Raw genomic sequence first — 20,542 nt, forward strand, 5'->3', positions numbered from 1 at the left:
GGAAGAACCACATTATGTTGTTCAACTCAGCCATTGTTTTCAGATGCTAATATAATGTCAGTGGTGACACCCTAGTCAAAATGTCAGCACTGACAAGCCCTTAAATAAAACACCAGGCAGAATTACATAAAACTACAAATTAACAATTTATTTTAAGGACTTCACTTTTATAAATAAAAAGTTAAAAAAAAAAGCTTGCAAAATGGTGATTTTGTTATATTCCAATTGGCTAGGTATTTTCTGTAAGTTCCAAATAAGTAAAATAATATAAAAATATATTTTAGAGTCTTCATAGAACAAAAAGGAAAACCACACAAATCATTAAAAACTTTGGAATTTTCTTTACTCCCCAGATGATTTCACAGATATAAAAAGCTGAAATCATCTACACTCTGCAGCATGGTCTCCACCAGCCACACAATTAGTTTATTCTGTTGTGTAGGAAGTAGCTATGTTTCATTCTGCGCTATGGAAAATCAGAATGGAAAATAATCATTAAGCACTGTGACTATGCTTAATGCTGTTGTAAAATGTACAACAGAACTTGTACTTTGGGTAAGAGTATACTTTTTAAAAAGTAAATACAGCTTTTAGATGTAAATTTTTCAAAGATTCTCTTTGAAGAGCTTTGTGGTGACTATTTCAGGTTTAATGTACAGTAATTTCTCAGGAACCTCAAACATCCCAGTGAAGAAAAGGACCCTTTTGCCCCGTCCATGTGGTCATCATAACGAAGGTCTGATGTAGCAAGAAGATGCATCTTATGAACCTCTGGAAACGTTTGTAAACGGTCAGCTAAAGACGCCGCCTCTGCTATGGATGGCTTCATTCAACCCATGCTCTACCAGTTTTATATCTTCTAGGTCATCTTTTATGATGCTAATTAAGTGGCTAAGGCCTTCCTGTTGTTGTTTCAAATGCTAGAATGAAAGGAAATAATAGTGAGTGTACTTTTCTGTTAAATTGTAAGCTTCTTACATTGCAGTACTTAGCACCTAAAAACAAGCATGCACAGTGAAACAGCTATAACCAGTAGTACAAGATACACCTTAAAACCAGGTAAAGCCAAACAAGAATGCACCAACAGTATCTGTAAATTGTAATTTCTGTATTTGTACAGAACTCCGGGTCCCCCACCCCACCCCATGCGGGGATGTGGGTGTGCACTACCCACCACACTGTTTATGGGGTGCTGGGGCTTAAACCTGGGCTCTGTACATTCTACCAACTGAGCCACATCCCTAGTCTGGCCTCTCAATTTAATACACGTACAACCCATTCTAGAACGTGATGAAATGCAGCTGAGGGGACTGGGGAGCCCTGCGCTTTGCCACCCCACTGACCTCAGCACTGCCTGCACTCAGGCTTCTATGATCTAGATAACATTCTGGGCGGAGATGGTTTGGCTCTTTACTGTGGCATAACAGTATGTGGACCATTTTTAGTGTACAGAGATGTGTGTACTTTCACATCACTGGGTGGTTCTGCACTGTCATAGAAGGGGAATCGTACAATACTTGTCCTTGTATGCCTGCACATTTCACGGTCTATCCATGTTGTTGCACCTTTTTAGGAGGGAGGAATACTCCACTCTGTGTATGTACACAGTTGTACAGATGTCTGTAGAGTTACCTGTCTTCAACTTTTCGGGATATATATATATATATCCATCCAGAAGTAGAACTGGCTGGGTGTGCTGGCATGTACCTTAAAATCTCAGCACTCAAATGGCAGGGACAGACGGACTCTGAGTCCAAGACCAACCTAGTCTACATAGCTAGTTGCAGGACGACCAAGGTTACATAGTGAGACCTTGTCTCTTGGAAGCAAACAAGATGTAGAACTGCCAGATGACGTGCTAAATTTACTTTTAGTTTTTTTGAGGAAGCAGTGTTTTCATATTTTCTGTTACTTAAGGGTCTACAAAGGTCACAATTTCAATACAGTCTAAAGATTATTTCTGCTGTTGAATAGCCATCCCGACAGATACCAGGTTGTAAGCTGATTCTTACCTGCTTGATTTCTCGTAATAGGTCTGCATCTATGTAATACCTTTCTTCAGATTTCACAGCTCCAAAATGATTCTGCATCCTGATCTGGGACATCAGTTCATTCAGTCGACCCTAAAAGTGAGTCAGAAACAAGTGCTAGCAAGCACAGCTGCTCCTAATGACTGTTTTGAAAAAATGGCTTCAAAACCACCAGTTCAAACTCCCACGTCTTGGGTTTGAAGCACTAATGTGAGCCAAAGGAACCATGACTGAGGATGTATTTTAGGAAGTGTTGACTACTGCGAACAAACGCTAAGGCTTGCGACTTCTACCCAGAAGTCCTGTGAAACGGGACGATTGCTTAACACTTGGGTCCAGGTCCACCTCAACTGCTGGCCGGGCAGACTCAGAAGCGCTTACTTTGAACTGAGTAGGCGCATTCAGTTCACCCTGAATAGTATCTAGCTGAACCCGCAACTGTTCTTCATCAGCCTGGATGGCGTAGCCACTCTTCCTTTGAATTTCCTGTTTGATTAGGACCTGTAAAAGATAAAGACATCAATACTATCCAGTAGAACATGTTTAAAAAGCAATTATGGATTAGCTGTTAAAGACTTGCTGAGAACCAATACAAGGGTGCTTTGAAATACACTTGAAGGCTATATGGTAGGAGAGCACAAATCTGAGGTCAGCCCGAGGAGCAAGGAGAGGTCTAGGCCAGTTTAGGCTGCACAGCTGAGACCCTGCCTCAAAACATTAAAAAAATAAAAAAATCCAGGTGCTTTATGCCTACTCTTGAATAAAGTGCCTTCATTCCAATTAGATTTCCCAGTCAAATAAAGTTCTTTGTATAAAACATAGTAACACGGCTAAAAATCAATGTTGTTGGTAAACTTTCTTTTTTTTTGAAGTTGACGACTACTGGAAAAAAAGATAAACTTTGTTTTGAGACAAGGTCTCATGTAGCCAAATGTGGCCTCAAATTTGATCTGTGGATGACTTCAAAGTCCAGGTCCTCCTGCTCATCTTAAAAATGCTAGGTTTATAGGCACGCGGCACAGCATCCACACACAGCTTCAATGAAAATGTCTAGCTTTCTGGTCAAGTGGGCGTCTCTTCAATCTCCTAGTCATACATGTAGTAAGCACAGGTCAAGGCTGCCAACAGATGTGAGCAAATAAATAGGTAAGCGGCTCCTGAGAGCATGGGGATTCTCTGCAGGATGATAAAAACACCCAGGCACTGATCAGACTCGTGGGCGGTGTATCCTTTAATGGGTTAATATACGGTATGAGAATTATGCCTGGGGTATTCCATGTGGGCCTTAGTAGTGCTCCGTCCCGCTTTCTGGGCAGTTATCAGTTTCTTCACTTCGCTGCACATGACTTTTGCTAATCTCCCCTAGGGTTCAAATCTGAAAACGCTGCCTCTTATTCCTTAGGCCTGTGTGACAGTGCCTCTATGACCTCAGCATCCCTCTCTCTGAGTCGGTTATCCATTTTGATGATGCTTCACAGGAACAGCTTTTCAGTCCTTTGCACGGTTACTCTGAATGTACCGCGGGTTTCTCGCCTCTCTCACACAGGTTTCAAGCTTACCTTAGTATCTGTATAGTTTCTTAACAATTAGCTCATTATATTTTTATCTGGTATTATTTGGCTTTTGTTTGCGTGCCTTCGGATCTGATAGGTAGCTCTTGTTTTTATGACAATTTATGACTTCAGGTCTTACTGCTATTTCGTTCTGTCCGTTAAACTGGCAATTGGTTTTAATCTTTAATACACAGTCCACATTCCCTCTCCTGGTACTCAAAAATGTTTTTTATTTTAAGAAGCCAAGAATCGGTGATTTTATATATTTCCTTGTACCAAAATTGTTTTTGTCACCCTGTCATTAAGATACAAACTTTAGAATATTTTTACTCTCATCTCTTGCCCATAGGAACTTTCCTCCCATTTCTGGGTCTTTTTCCTATTTAAAAAACATTCCTTACTTGGCCTACATTTCATATAAAACATCTTATAAACACTGGGGGAATTTCAATTATTACCTGTAAAGTTCTATGGGAGAGATCCATGAGTTTCCTCTTGTACTGTGCTATTTTGGCTATAGTTGTAGTTTGATTCTTTTGCAGTTCACTAATATCTTCAGATATGATCTGTTGAAAGAAAAGTCTGAGGATAAGTCAAGTAGGCTACAGCAGGCACATCTACATGTACAAGCCTGATTCTCAGATAACACTGTGACCAATCTCTCAAAACATAGCTATCTTTAATTTCTGCATCTTATTATTGTTTTTACATTTTCCTCTTTGTATATATGTATGTGTCTCTGTGTTTGTGTATACATGTGTGTAAAGTTGCATTAGATGTGGTTTGAATAGGTGTGGCCCACAGGAAGTGGCACTATTAGGAGGAGTGGCCTTATTGGAGGTAGTGTTGTCACTATGGGGCAGGCTTTGAGGTCTCCTATGCTCAAGCTATGCCCAGTGTAACACAGTCTACTGGTGCCAGCAAATGAAGATGAAGAACTCTCAGCTACTCTTTAGCACCATGTCTGCCTGGACACTGCCATGCTTCCCACCATGATAATAGACTAAACCTCTGAAACTGTTAGCCAGCCCCAATGAAATGCTTTCCTTTACAAGAGTTGCCTTGGTCATGGTGTCTCTACACAGCAATGGAAATCCTACCTGAGATATTAGAGTCCAGAGAGAGTACTGGATCCCCTAGAGGTGGAGTTACAGGCAGCTGTGAGCTGCCTGCTATGGCTTAGGAAACCAACCTAGGTCCTCTGTAGCAGTCTTAACTGCTGGGCCATTAGCCAGACCCATAATTCTGTATTTTGTTTCCTTCTCTTACATCTCCAAAAAATAAATTATGCTACTCAAAGATTGATTCTTTTAAGATATTTAGTGATGGGACACATACTGCTAAAAACAATAACATTTCAGAAATAAGTATTAATTTGGAATAGAACCAACACCCAGGTCTGTGAGATGCTGTGGGCTCCTGGGTTTAGGTTTCACGGAGGCTTGGTCGGAGGCTGGCAGGGCTAGGAGACCAGTGTAGTCCATACACTGGCACATCTGGAGGGATGATCAAGGTGCAGAGAGAAAGCAAGATGCAAACCCTAAAAGTGAACACATGTGCTTTTCTCTGGCTGGTGACGTTTTCTGTCTGCCCTAGAATCCTCCTGCTTCGCCCTATGCCATCTTAGCCATAACCGGAAAGGTTTAATTTGTGAGCGCACACACGTGTTCTTTGAGTACAATGCACATGTGTGTATAGAAGCCAGAGGACAACCTCAGCTGTGGCCAAGGAGGCCAAGCTGGATGCTTACTTCTACCTCCCTAGCATTGAGATTACAGGCCTGGCTTTTTCATGTGGGTTCTGGGGGCGGACTGAAATCAGGTCATAATGCTCAGCATTTTAACAACTGTCCAGCTCAAAACACAGGTTATGGTCTCTCCATTACATCACAGTATTCCAATCAGGCTTAATTCTATTATTTTATCTATCATAATTAATTTCTATGCTACTGGAGTGTTAAAGAGGACAAAAAGGTTGTACAAGCTACTTTAGTACATCCACCTATGTAGATCACCTTTGTCTGGGGTGGGAGATGGGGACACACTGGGGCTCTGAACCTACGGCCCACTATCTGTGACACAGCACTCTACTACTGAGCTACATCCATCAACCCCTTTCTCATTTTTTGAGACAAGATCTACATTGCCCAGGACTTGCCATCTTCCTGCCTAAGCCTCCCAAGTAGGTGAGATTATAGGCCAGTACCAGCAGGTGTGGCTTCATTACTTTTAATGAAACACCAGGACATTGTGAGGGACAAAGGACAAAATTAGGTTGCTGTGTTTATCACTAACATTTGTTAAAAATCTGGGAACCAGCCAAGAAAGAATGTATAAGATTTTAAAGAGAATTTCTACAAACTAGTTAAAGAATAGGTGGCCTCAATGTTAAAGGCTGCACCATATCCAAGGATGAAATGACTTAATGTTAAACTCAAGTCCCACCAGGTGTAGGGATGCACATACTTTTAACCTTAGCACTTGGGAGGTAGAGGCAGGGGATTCAGAAGTTCAAGGTCATTCTTGGCTACACAGTGAGTTTGAAGCTAACAATTCATTCTAAAGGTGGGATGAATTCAGTGTAACACAATGAAGTGTCTGGAAATTATGCAGAGAAATCATGCTGGAATTTGCAACAAAGAAATGCTGAAAAGGAAAATTAACTATGTGCAAACATCTCAGGACGCACAGTCACCGCACACAGAAAGGCCCGGTCAGCATAAAGAACTGCCCCGACAGACCGGGCGGGCGACAGAGTGGTCCCTTTGTAGACAGTGCGCTCGCTCCTGCCTAATGAGGTAATGAGAGCGGAACGGACGGAAGAGAACGAGGAGGGATCCGCAGTCAGGACATCGTACTGTGCTGGATCTCGTTCGACTTTATAAGTTAATCAGGGTTGGTCCTGCTTGGATTAATTTAAAAAAAAAAAAGGTGACTTTGAGTAAATCTAAAACATGAGTTAGTTGAGATGTTAAAGAGTCCTGGCTGCTCTTCCAGAGGACCCCCATTCAACTGCACACTCACAACAGTCTTTAACTACAGTTCCAGGGTATCTGATGCACTCTCCTGGCTGCTAAGGGTACCGCACTGTATGTGGTGTATAAACATCTCTGTAGGTAAGTCATACACATAAAATTAAAAAGAAAACGGTATAAATGAAGGGGCTGCTACCATAGAGAAAGCAACTGCACCGAACTGTTCTTGTTGGTCTGCAGTGTACTCGTTCCCTGTAGGAGGATATAGCACACATAGTAAAAACGTCCCCCACTCTTTTCTTTTTCACTTTCAAGACAGAGAAGGAAAAGGGAACTCTTACATCTAATCGGGTCTGATGCTGCTTAGTCATCTGATCTTGAACCTTCAGTCTTCGAAGCAGTTCTTTGAAGCCCACCATCGGTACAGGAATTAGCCTGAAGTGCAAGGTCACTTTTCAGAACTTATTACCAAAACCAACGAGATATATTTCATAACAGACCTCATGCAGTTTTACAATGACCTTCTAAATGCAGCAGTTATGTCACTTTATTTACCCTCCCTATTTTACAAATGAGCAAATATAGCTCAGTCAAAAACTTGTGTTCTAAGAGCAACTGTACTAGGTGACTAGGGTTCAGATCTCTCCAGCCCACCTAGCTGCACTTCATCACACTGCCTTTACCATGATACAACTATTTAAAAAGCAAAGAGAATACCTCTCTGCAGATGCAAGAACACAACAGTCCACATTCGTTGGCTTCCTTTCTGGTAAGTATCAGTTGTATATGGAATAGGAGGGTGATACACTTACTTTTCAGAATCCGGGTTATCCACCTTGGCCTGTTCCCAAATAATAGGATCAACACCTACCACAAACAAAAACATTCTTTTAAAACATATTTTTGTTATATTTGTATATTTCTTAAAATTAGAGTTCATAAACTGTAACGAGGAGTTACTTTTTAAGAAAATGTTATACGGAGTTTATTAAATGTGCATAGGGGGAGAAGGAAAGGGGGAAAGGGGGAAAGGGGTACCCCAGAGAGAGAAAGTAGAAAGAGAGGATTGAGAGAGCAGAGAGCATGAGGAGTTACTTTTTAAAAAAATGATCACAAGGCCGGGTGTGGTGGCGCACGCCTTTAATCCCAGCACTCGGGAGGCAGAGCCAGGCAGATTGCTGTGAGTTCAAGGCCAGCCTGGTCTACAGAATGAGTCCAGGACAGCCAAGGCTACACAGAGAGACCCTGCCTCGAAAAACAAAACAAAAACAAAAGTGATCACAGCCAAAATTTTATAAGTACAGATCAGAAGGAAGCATCTGCAACAGGCAGGATAATCCCTCTAGGGCTCGCATAAACAAACCCACAACGAATCAAACAGCAGATGCATGAAGGACAGAAAAAGGCTATTCACAAACACGCATGGAAAGATGTTCAACCTGGTCATCAGGAAAATTCCGACTAGGACTAAATAATCTTTAACTACTTTGTTGCTATAAGAGACAGAACAGAGAGAGACAGAGACTACATTACAATTATAAACACATTGGTAGAAAGTTCTTTGAAGGGCAATTTGTCAATATACCTAACAAACACAACAGTGCCAGAATTTTATTCTCATGGGCTGTGTGGTCTGAGGGGGTGGGAAGCAACAGTGTCACTCGCTGCCTAGGCTGCCCTCAATTCACTACGCAGTCCAGGGTGTCACCTCCCCGAGGGTGAGAACACAGGTTTGAGCCCTACACGCAGATCTTACACTAACAAACTACATAGCCACGTGCTCTACAATGAACTTCACGGATGTTAACTGCTGCTTATTTTGGAATGGTGAATACATAGAAACAATATGGAATTTAAGTTAAGGTATGGATCTGTAGGATACTTTATAATGTTTAAGTAGAATAAAATGTACTTTCATGTACTAAGATGATGAATCCTAAGAAATACTACCAGTAAAAAGGCAGGCTACAGCAATGTACAGAGCAGAACCTTTTCTACTACTGCACACATGCTTACATGTAGAAATCACAGACACAGATCAGCAAAGCCCACTGCCTCTGGGGGAAGGGAGATGAACTAAGATTACCAGTCTACTTATTTTGGACACCTAGACTTTGTTTTTAGTGTAAATACTTTAAGTTTTACTTAAGTATTCAGTTAAAACAAAGATCAAAAGACCCAAAACATTTCAAGTGAATTACCTGTCGGTAGGTGGATTACTAATTATTTTTATCACTTCCACCAAATTTCTAATAAACATATTAGCTATATAATTTAAAATTTCTCATGACTAAAACACAAGTATTCAACACAAATATACATTCGGAATAAGCAGACATGTGATAAGCTCACGTATAAACAACCAACCAGCCCTGGCTCCAGCGCATACCAGCAGGAGGGTTCTGTAAAAGCTGTTTGATCTGAGCAGGAGATAGTTCTGTTCTGGTCATAGACAGGGTCACCCCGAGCTGCTGCAGCTGCGTTTTAATGTTGGCTTGTTCAAAGTGAGCATACAATGTTGTCGCTGGGACTCTTCTTGAGGTGCCATTTGGAGAACGTTCAACAACATAAATGACAACTTCCGTCCTGGAGGATAACAACCCTCTTATAACATATTGACTACATAACCCCGAGGCACAGATACTAACTTACAAATGTTAGGCATACTTGTAAGCCAACTTAAATGACAGAGGCCAAAATGAGGTAGGTAAATAAGAGTTTCTCTTTTGACAAGATGTGCTCATCAGTGTAGTTCTATATTAAATGTTTATGACACTCCTGCTCCCCCTCCCCCGAACTATTTGCTCTCGTGGCTCTGCCATAACTTATGGGCTGCTTGCTGCAACCAAGACCCAAGCAGTGCAACCTGAGTTAGTCGCTGGATATTACTAACAATAATGATGTAATTCATTTAACCTCCATTATGGAAAAGTATCTTGCACCCAAGAAGAAAACGCCAGAAGGGCATGGGAACTAGAGCAATGGCACTGTCCACGAACGAGCAGAGATCAGGCTGGACCTGGGCTGCATGTCTGTAACTCCAGCTCACAGGAGACGAGACAAGGCTAGCCTGGGCTACAGGGTGCATTTCTGAATAGCCAGTACTATGTAAGCAAGACTGTCTCAAACCCACCAACAGCAACAGCAACCAAACCAAACCAAACACCCCGGACAGTCATCAGAAGGTTTCAGTTAACACCTTATGGCATTCATCTGCATGCAGCCCTGGTGCTCCCCACTGAATGAATGAAAATCTACATACGTAGTAACCACCAACTTAAATCAACGTTCTGCTAAGACTCGTGTTTCAGCAGCAACAAAACCCACACTGAACAAGTCATATGTCTGTATACTTACTGATCATCCGGCAGTGTCTTAATGCCCTCCACATTGACTGTAAGGGTCTGGTTTCCTCCCAAAACTTTATGCAATGATTCTACCAACTGCTGTTGTTGGCTTCTTATATCTGTTTCTTTTTTGTTGAAAACTAAAACCACTAGTCCATCTTCATCTTTATTATTGGGCATACAACTATAACCCACAGCCTGTGAAAGAAACAAAATAAAAACCTCAAAAGTGTGAACAGATTATACCAAGGCTTCATAGACAGCAGCATCTGCTGAAAGGGTAGAGATGGTAACATGAGGTCATTCTCCACCACCTGTCCCCGATGACATCGCTTATTATAAACAAAACTCCACTTCCCAAGACTAACACGAACAGTGAAGTTAACATTTCCAACATGCCAACTAAAGAATTTTCTCTGAAGGATTTTGATATGCATGTATTTTTGGAGGTTTCTGATTCACTTTAACAACTCTACCATAAATACAATTGCAGAAGTGATGGACTGAATGCTCTCACTTCACTGTAGATCTCATTCATGAACCTTGAGCTCAATTTTAAAGAAACAATTAACAAATCAAGTATGTTTAATGTACAATAACACTGTCAAGTTACTAGCTATAAAGAATATTATGTTATAATTTCATGTAATAAAACTTGATGAAATAGGTTATTGGTGTAATATTTAATGAGTAAGAGACTACATAATATCAAGTAGGAGAAAAAAATAGTTTATATATGGGGGATTTTATCTTCTATTACCACTTATATATAACTTTTAAAGAAGTATTTGCGGTCATTCATGTGTACATTATACATTTTACTGTGCATGCTATATAGCAACCTTTCCTTGTTTGTTTTTTCCCAAGACTGGGTTTCTCTGTGTAGCCCTGGCTGTCCTGGACTCGCTTTGTAGACTATGCTGGCCTTGAACTCACATCAATTGCCTGCTTCTGCCTCCCGAGTGATTACAGGCATGCACCACCACGCCCGGCTTATAGCAGCCTTTAAGACAAGATTTTAAACTGATACTTCAACCTATGTTGACTATTGTATACCTTATTGCTAAACAATATTTAAAATTTCAACAAATGCACTCTGATGATACAGAAATTAAATATCCCTAATGCGCAAAGCTAAACTACAAAGTGTTTGAAGTTTTGAACTTTCTGGTGTCAATATGACATCCAAAGTTTAAAAAAAATTCTACATATGACCTTGTATGAGGTCATAGCACACAAGCACACTAAAATATTGTATAAAATTATCTTTAGGCTATATGTACAAGCTGTATATGACATGTAAACTAATTTCCTGTTTAGAAGAGTCCTATCCCCAAGGTATTTCATTACATACACAAATATTCCAAAGTCCAAGAAACCTAAATAAAATCTGCAACACTTCCCTGGTACTGGAGTAAAGGTCAGTGGCAGAACATGTGACTAGCATGCATGAGAGTCTGGGTTTGATTCCCAAGCATCACTGCATGCTAAAAAACAAAACAAAACAATAACAACAACAAAAAACCCAAGCAACCAACCAACCAAAACAAACAAACAAACAAACCCCCAACAGGGTGAGTATAAAACTTGACTGTAATATCTTGATTTGTTATGGCAAATACACTGCCAGCCGGGTGTAGTGGTGCAGCCCTACAATCCCAACACTCAAGAGGCTGAAGTAGGACGATGAGGAGTTTGAGGCCAGCCTTGGCCACACTGTGAGTTAAGGTCGGCCTGGGCTGTTATAGGAAGAGCCTCTCTTCTGTCAGCTTTTCTTTGAGGGAAAAATCATTGGTCATGTACTTGACCACTTCCACTGTCTAAAGAGCAGGCTACCTGAGGTGAGGTGCCAATAGGATGGTCTGTTTACAGACAATGAGGCCTAACAAAGACAATGGCCATTACTGTTTTAGTGCCGTTGGCATATCGCTATAACAACAGCAACAGGGCAAGGAGAATGCCGTGCACTGACCAGGAGGCACTCCTTAACCAGTATTAGAAGAAAACAACCTAAGTCTAGTAACCTTTAAGGTGACAAGCAGACCACAGCTCCTGTTTTGTTTTTATGTTTATTTAGGAGGGGGCATGCCATGGCGCACACATGGTGTCACAGGACAACATGTGGGAGTCCATCCCCTTCTACCATGTGGCTTAGGGAGAGTGTCAAACTCAGGCCATCAGGTTTGGGGGCAAGCACCTTTACCCACTGAGTCACTTGCTGGCCCTGGGGGCTTTTAAGAGGGGGTCAGCTTCGGCCTAGCTACAACCTGCTTTGCAGCTGAGCATGACTGACACCTGGTCCTCCTGCGTCCCGCCGTGAGAGCTGACTCAGGTGTGCACCACCACAGCCACTACAGCCAGCTTACCATGGTCCCTCTTTGGCCAGCACCTTCTTCCTCAGTCCTAGTCTTGTCTCTAGGATCACTCTGAACCATATGTAGTACTTTTTCAAAAGTTATCTTAACTTTATAAATTTTGTAATTTTAAAATATAAAGTATAAAGCCAGGCACAGTGGCACACGCCTGTAATCCCAGCACTTGGGGAGGCAGAGGCAGGCAGATCCTGTGAGTTTGAGGCCAGCCTAGTCTACAAAGCAAGTCTAGGACAGCCAAGGCTACACAGAGAAACCCTGCCTCAGAAAACAACCAACCAAACCAAAACAAAAAACAAAAAACAAAACAAACAAACAAACAAAACCAAAAAAACAAACAGAACCCCAGAAAAACCAAAAATAAAAAGTATAATCACACCATTTTTAAGAAATACTAAAAAACCAAGCAACCACTTTTTTATGTGAACGTTACTGTCTCTTTTATATCCACTCCTTAAATGAAGATTAAAGACATAACTGATACCTTAAATCGGCAAAAGGGATTCTCCTGTGTAAACTCCACTGGAGGGATGTTATTGTTGAAATAGCCTTTTCCTGTTCCCCAGAAAGCCTGCAGCTGGTTCCACTTTGCCAAAATAGCATCTCTCTCATCTCCCAATAACGTTGGGGCAGAAAGAGCACTGGCAGTATTTATCAGCTGGTTGGACTGGGCAGGAGCTTGTGTAGGCTGACTGAAGAGACCGCCTAAAGCTTAAAAAGGAAAAACAAAACAAACAAAAAACAAGCCCAGAAAACTTAGACCCAATGTATGGTGAGCAAAATAACACCCCATTCCTAGCTGTCCACATTCTGACTTATGGGCGAGAGTACAGCCAGGATAGGAAAGAACCAGGTAAAGCAACGAGCATTGGCGGTCCAGAAAGCCTCTAAGAATGTCAGGGGGCTGGACTGGAAATGGCTGAAAGAAGACTAATGGGCAATACCTTGTGGATGCTCACTTTAGTGACTTCAGAATCAGACCATTTTTAGATGCTGTCAAGGTCTCAAGTGCAATGGACCGCTCTGAAGTACAGGGAAGAGGGCGTGGCTAAAACAGACGCTACAATAACCCAAACTAGTGGCACAGTTAGAAAAAAGGTGAGACTGCTACATACAGTCAGAGCCAGCAGACACGGAGACCAGATGCTTCAGAGCTAGTGCAGCTGATGGCATCTCAGACAAGAAGGACTTTAAAGTAAAACAACAGTGTCACAATTCAAAGTTTTTCTTTCAAGTTATAACTGAGAGGGTTAAACAGAAAACAGCATGTTCAACCATGGGCAGCACCTCACACCTATAATAACAGCACTTGAAAACGGGTAGATGATTGGTTGGAGTTTGTGGCCAGCCTGGGCTACATAGTGAGTTCCACACCAACTAGGCTACAGAGCGAGACCCTATCTAAAAAGGAAAAACAAAACACAACACATTATGCTCATAGAATAATAGGATTTCATTTAAATGTTGAAAATGTTTAGGGCCCCAAAAGACCTAGGGGCACTTACTAAATCTTACTAGAATAGATTAAACAAGAATTAGGAGATGGGCTGGAGAGATGGCTCAGAGGTTAAGAGCACTGACTGCTTTTCCACTGGTCCTGAGTTCAATTCCCAGCAACCACATGGTGGCTCACAACCATCTATAATGTGATCTGATGCCCTCTTCTGGCCTACAGGTGTACATGCAGGTAGAGCACTGTATATATACTAATAAACTCTTAAAAAAGAATTAGGAAACAAACTTTATCAAACATTAGCCAACCTTTAAAATAGAGAAATTAGTATGTAACTGTCAATAAGGACCATAAGTGTAAAGAGTCTTATGTCTTCAATTAAGATGCAGACAGGGGCTGAGGAGGCTGGCTCCATGGACAGAGTGGCTGCCATGCAAGCATAAAGACTTGAGGACATAAGCGGGTGCAGCAGCACACACTGGGGAGGCAGAGACTGGGGGATCCTGGGAATCTGCTGGCCAGCTGGTCTAACCAAACCAGCACACTCCAGCTCCAGTGAGAGACTTGATCTCAAAAAATAGAGACCAGTTAAGCGTGGTGGCACACACCTTTAATCCCAGCACTCGGGAGGTAGAGGCAGGAAGGCCTCTGTGAGTTCAAGGCCAGCCTGGTCTACAAAGCCAGTCTAGGACAGCCAGGGTTGTTTTACACAGAGAAACCCTGTTTTGAAAAAAAACTAAAAAATAAACCAAACCAAAAATACCAGAGAACAATTAAGGAGGATCACAGAGCTGACTGCATTACCCAACATTAAAAAACCAGAGCCACGTAGGTGAGGTGACAGTCCTGACATGAATTCCAGTGAACAGACAGAAGGAAAATCCAGATGACGTTACTACTTCTTTGCCTTAACAAACTAACTGAGCTAGGAAATAATTACCAAGGGCTGCTACAGACTTAGAGATTACAGCTCTCTTGATAAAGGATGCATGACACAGCCTTACAAATAAAAGGCTGAACTAGCTATATAAATAAGGCCCTGGGCCCACTCAACAGTCAGGAGATACGAAGGACGAAGACTGCAAGAATGACGTCAGTAACTTTCAAGACAAAGATCCCATTTTTTTCATGAATCTGCAGAGATCTAAGAATGACAGAGCTAGACAGTCATGGTCACGTGCTTGAGTGACAGAACTACAAAGGAATGGAAGAGACTGTAAAAGACGGGACAACATTCCTTAGCGCAGCAGTGCCTAAAGGAAAGCACGGAGTCTGCTCAGACTGTGGCTGACATGACAAGGGTGTGCCCACATATACAGTCTAATAAGTCATATCCTGATAGATTCCTCCACTTGCATTGTTTTTAGAAATAACAAAAGTAAAATGTAATGCCCCCAAACACAGGGCCCTTACACTTCTGATCGTGCCATCAGTCTTTCCCCTAATTTCTGTCAGGCATAAGTATAAAAGTAGCTTTCGGAATTCTTTGGAATATATGTATAATCCTTAAAACTAAGACGGTCTGTACTAGAAGCAAGCGCGCTAGCTGTTGCTGCCACATGTTTACAGCTGAAGATAAAATCCCACTTACTAGTCTGCTGCTGTTGTGGCTGCTGCGTATTAAATCCTCCAAATCCAAGTCCAGTTCCCAAACCAGTGCCTAAACCAGTGCCAGTTCCTGTCGCTGTGCCAAAACCAGTACCGAAGCCAAAACCTTTGTTCTGAGTGCCACCGAGAAGGCCTTTGAATGAAAAATCAGAATTTAGTACAATGTCTTTAACCTTTAGCATATGACACCTCCAGATGAGGGCTGACAGTCTTACCTGTGCTGCCTGTGTTTGTTGGGGCAGAAAAGCTGAACGCAGAACCTGCGGTTGTGGTGGTGGTTCCAAATCCTCCAAACCCACCTAGTTAGAAAACGGTAACATATAAAGGTCTTTTAGTGCACACAGAGGCAATTTTGTCTTCAAACTGTTTTGTAAGTAGTTGCTAAATATAATGGACATATTGATCTAAAATTTTCTTTTTTAAAAACATAATTTAAAAAATTCTACATTACTAATCAGAAAGTCAATACATTGCAAGAAATAAATGACCAAGAATTTAAAATAGAAATATCACAATGCAATACATTTCCTTTAACTAAATGAGTAACATGATTGAAGAAAAAAAAACTTTTGCCAATAACTCTAAAATGATATACATGAACTTTTAGACTAGCTATTACAAATTCAGTGCCCACACATATGATTTAAATTAATAAAATTAATGAGACTAAGTGTCTGCTGATAGTGGAGCAGTTTAAAGTGAATTCCTTAAACGTGGCACAGACTCTAGATCCCAGCAGACTACTGTAAAGTGTGTGAGAGTGTCACCATTGGCTTCTCCCTTCCCCCGCAGAAACAGTACTCTGTGTTCTTTGTCTAACACCTTGGAGGTTTGCAGTGTCTGGGACTGAACACATGGCTAGGTAGGCGCCCTACCCTGAACTCCATCTACGGCCCATTTACAGTCCTTTCAGATACCCCTAGTTCACCTTTTTTGTTTTGCAATGAATTCAACTGTTTAAAAAGTAGTGCCAAGCATATGATGGCAGCAGATGGCTTTGCCAACTTGCAACCTTAATTTTCGTGAATTAAATAACATTTATATTAGCTTACACTTCTCCTCTCTGTGTGAAGCAGTTTCAAAGGAAACATACCAACAGGCTTACCTTCCTTTCTTGAAGGAAGTAAAGGAAAAAACAAGGGGAGGAGTGGCAAAATGGGCCTCTGCATCACCTTGTGGCAACCTGGCAGAGTTTACTTTTAACTAAGTATAGAAACAAATTAACCTTAACACATCTAAAGATATATGAATAGAATAAAATGTCGGCCCAAATTTTAAAAAAGTATTGGCAGTGGTTACCTAGTTATAATTACGCTGTCAAAGACTTTCAAAACAACATCAGAACCATACATGCTGAGTTACAAACCAGTTTTCTGAGATTCTAACCTGAACCTCATAAATTTCTTGTAAGACAGCCTCATCAAGATCGCAACAGATATCCATAATAGTATACCCATAATAGTATACGCCTGTAGTCCCATCAAAGGAGATGCTAACGCAGGAGGACTGCAACTTTTAAATGAGCCTGAACTACACAATGATAAGCTATTGCAACAAAAAATTTAAACAATTTTTAAATCAATTTTGTGGTGCTGGGCATCAAAACCAGGACCTTGCGGGCATGAGGCAGACATGTGATCTACCACTATGCTATACTCTTAAACCCTTAACAATACAATTCAGATTTGGAAATTTATTGAACAGGCTATTGTACACATGTATCTTACAGATTCTCCCACCTTACTGCTGACTAAACATCTTGATGAAACCCCTAAAATAAGAAGTACTGTCTTTAGTCCCCTTTTAACTTGCTGCTTTCAAAGAATAACTATGTTATCCAAATTGGCTACATAATAAAACCTCTAGTCAGTATCTTATCATGTTTCAAGTTATCAAAAATGCCTTACTAATAATAGGCAACCTGCATGGATACAAAAACATGTTAATTGTTAAAGCGCTTTGATGAAGGCCAAGTTCATTAACATATGAAAGCAATCAAAACACAATTATATTTGTACAACTCAAAACTCAACAATGAGGACTTCAAATGGACGTGAAACCAAGCAAATACAAACAGGTTTATTTGTTGCTGTTGAACCATGTGGTTTGCTTTATTCTGAAACATAAATTTCAAAATAAGGTTTGTTTTGCCCAGTGCCAATTTTAAGCAAAGGAGGAAAAGTAAACACTCCGAGGGCACTTTATCTTTGGAATTTTCAAGTATTTCCCACATTATTTTCAACTCACAGGATAGGGTGACATAAACAATGCAGAGTCAAGTGAATGGACAAAAACACCCGACTTTCCAAGTAGGTTTAGGAAGTAATGTTTACCAAATGCAAATAATTGGCATGGGCCGAAGTGACATAACAGACTATGTACGGTAAATTCATATACGAGCAGCCAAGGATCAAGATTGTTCTAAGGGTCATTTTAACTCATAAGCCTACTTTAAACTGAAAAAAATTTAAGGATCTTCAAACAACCCACAGATTAAAAAAAAAAAAACTTAATTATTCTTTTTGAATGCAAGGATGTCAAGCCTACTTCTTAAGACTCAATGTCATCTGGTAAATTAAACTGCTCATGGGGAATTTCCCCAAAATCCAGCAAAGAATTGTAGATTCTTTCAGCAATTGCATGTATCATAGAAATACATCCTAATGTGTTGAGTTGATGGAAGAAAAAAAATTCTTATACAGATGGAAACAAAACGGGTCACTGCTGTTCGTATAAGACTTGTTTCTCTTGGAAACACAAGGACAGTAAGATGAAATTCAGATGAAATATGTATAAAAAATGGAAAATGACTGCGGGAGTCCAAGAATCCCAGGGAAACACTGAGCTTGTACTACAGTTAATAATTTGAAAGACATTTATCCTAAATAAATTCCATTCCAAATTCGTATCATTTTGAAGCTGTACTCTGTAGGATTAAATGCAAACCCAACAAAGGAACATTCTATCTCTCGAGGCTTTCCAAAACCCCACATCTTTTAAGACAGTCAAAAACTTATATACACTTGACTTGACCTTAGGAAACGAACCCCGGTCCTTATTAGACACGTGCCATTTCCCCCCCAACTCTAGGAACATCGGAACATTCTTGGACTCCTGCCCCCGACACTCGTTAACACACATGACCCGCAGTATCTACCTGCACTCGCCAGACTGTTACCAAAATTGAAAGGAGTCGCCGAGGTAGTAGAAACACCGAAATTCCCAATATTAAAGTTCACTGCAGGATTAGCAGTTAATCCGAAACCCCCAAAATTAAACCCACTGGCGGTGGAGTTGGCAGTCTCAAGCCCACCAAATCCTGATTGGCGTGGAGGCAGAGAAACAAAAATTTGAGAAGGTGAGAAGGAGGGAAAGAGACAAGGAAAAGAAAGCAAGGTAAGAATCAGCAAAATAGGTTTCACAGCGTGAACACACCTGACCGGCGCTGGATCGGGTGAAGAAAGCAGAGGTCTGGGGACAGACAGAAGGAGCGAAGGACACCTGGGGCCGGGGCCGAGCATCCCCTCCCCCCGCTCCTCCCCCCCCCCCCACCCACGGGATAAGAAGGGGACAGAGGGAGCAGTCTGGCTCCAGTCTTACCCCCTCTGGACCCGGAGACCCAGGCGGACTAGGGGGACGCAGGGTCCCAGGAAGGGAGAGGGGCGTAGCCTCCGGCCTCTCCGGGGCGGACTCTCCGATGGCGGGAAGCGACGCTGCGGCCGGGCCACGCTAGACGCGCGCGCCGGGCGAGCCCCAGGCCGAGCCTAAGCAGTCCGCAGCCTCCCCCCGCCACCCCCAGCCTCTTCCTCCGCCGCCCAACCTTTCCACATGCCGCCCCCCCCCCCCAAGATGTCCCGCGTGCCAGGGCAACCCCAGGATCCCTAGCCAGGTGGTGTCGGACCGAGGGGGCGGGCCCAAGGCTTCCGTTCCTTGGAGAAAGAAGGTCCCCGGGCTGACTTACCCGCCGGTGCCGCGGTGGCTGCAGAGGTGCCAGAAGTGCCCGAAGGAGCCCCAAAATTGAAAGCCATGTCGCGGGAGCAGCGTTTAGGTTGGTCCGGGCTCCCGCGGCGCTCCGCTCAGTGCGCTCCGCTTTTTCCGTCCGGCTGGGAAACCTCGGGCCCTACCATTGGTTCCTTCCTCTTTTCGGACCTAAGCGGAGGAGGAAGGGAACCAAGGCTGGGAGTGGGTGGAGGGTAGAACGGGAACGCCTCCGTCCCGCTCACTTCCGGGGGGTGTGTTGTGGCTTCGCGTGGCGTGGGGCGTCACAACGGAGGGGGAGGTGATGGGAAGCTGGGCGTGGAGTTAGCACGGTGGCAGGCTGCGGGGACTGCATGCGCTAGGGCGTGAAGATGTTGCCCTTACCTCCGAGGAGTGGGCCTTCCAGGGGTGGGGCTGGGGGCGGGGATGAGGTTTCAGTAGATGAAGCAGTTGGGAAAGAGCCCGAGAGGAGTGATGGAAAGATCATGGGAATAGTACTGACACGTGTGCTTACTATGTGGCACACGCCCCAGCACTCTAGGTTTCGCATACGTTAATTTAGTGGCTGACCCGAATGAAGCTAATGAGCTCTCTAACTGCTAAAGTCTGTGTCTTGCATCGCACTTCCGGGAAACATTTAATCCTTAGCCCCCCGCAGAGAAGACTCTGTCATTGACTAATTTGCACAGATGAGAGAACTGAGTAGCTAAGCACTGTCCCCAAAGCCATTTTGCTGGTATATCCTGAACTCTAGTTTGGAACACGGTTTTTCTCTACTTAGCCCCACTTCTTTTTTTTTTTTTCCTTTTAAAAATATTTATTGTTCGTGGTACTGTGCTACATTGGGACATTTTCATACTAGTATATATTGTATTTTGGACATATATTCCTATTCTTAATTTTTTTCTTCTCCTCACCCCTCCCATTAGTCCCCCTTTGTCCCCTAGCAGTTTTACTTGTTTCCATGCCATATATATTTTATGTATGTATTTAAACCTACGAATCATAAATGAGAGGAAACATTTGTCCTTCTGTAACTGCCTTAATTCACTTACTATGATTATCACCAGTCATATCCATTTTTTGTGCAAATGACATAGTTTCATTCCTTATGCTTGAAATGTTCTTTGTGTATATATACTACCTTTTCTTTGTGTGCGTGCCTGCATGCGTGTGTGTGTGTGTGTGTGTGTGTGTGTGTGTGTGTGTGTGTTACCATACAACCAT

The 20,542-nt window shown here is 42.2% G+C and overlaps 1 protein-coding gene across 2 annotated transcripts; it reads right to left on the minus strand.

The window, feature by feature from the left end:
• Window positions 1–122: 122 nt before the first annotated feature.
• NUP54 (nucleoporin 54) lies at window positions 123–19,563 on the minus strand. Of its 2 annotated transcripts, XM_084760172.1 has the most exons (13): window positions 19,299–19,563; window positions 18,495–18,656; window positions 15,553–15,636; window positions 15,321–15,470; window positions 12,761–12,987; window positions 9,915–10,102; window positions 8,947–9,143; window positions 7,370–7,424; window positions 6,899–6,992; window positions 4,042–4,149; window positions 2,412–2,531; window positions 2,013–2,123; window positions 123–920 (listed from the first exon to the last, which is right to left on the minus strand). In XM_084760172.1, the coding sequence occupies exons 1-13, from the start codon at window positions 19,363–19,365 to the stop codon at window positions 792–794; spliced, it is 1,692 nt and encodes a 563-aa protein (XP_084616298.1). In that variant the 5' UTR covers window positions 19,366–19,563; the 3' UTR covers window positions 123–791. The 2 variants fall into 2 exon arrangements, with proteins under 2 accessions (XP_084616298.1, XP_084616299.1); XM_084760173.1 differs by lacking the exon at window positions 18,495–18,656 and having other exon boundaries at window positions 19,299–19,560.
• Window positions 19,564–20,542: the final 979 nt, after the last annotated feature.

Source organism: Acomys minous (assembly GCF_964271855.1).
Source record: "Acomys minous genome assembly, chromosome: 15".
Taxonomy (NCBI): domain Eukaryota; kingdom Metazoa; phylum Chordata; class Mammalia; order Rodentia; family Muridae; genus Acomys; species Acomys minous.

Coding starts and splice junctions, on each gene's coding strand:
- NUP54 (XM_084760172.1), bottom strand. CDS start 19,365: ATGGCTTTCAATTTTGGGGCTCCTTCGGGCACTTCTGGCACCTCTGCA. Junction 7,425..8,946: donor TTTACAGAACCCTCCTGCTG/GTATGCGCTGGA, acceptor TGTTTGTGGTAG/GTGTTGATCCTATTATTTGG. Junction 6,993..7,369: donor GATAACCCGGATTCTGAAAA/GTAAGTGTATCA, acceptor CTTGCACTTCAG/GCTAATTCCTGTACCGATGG.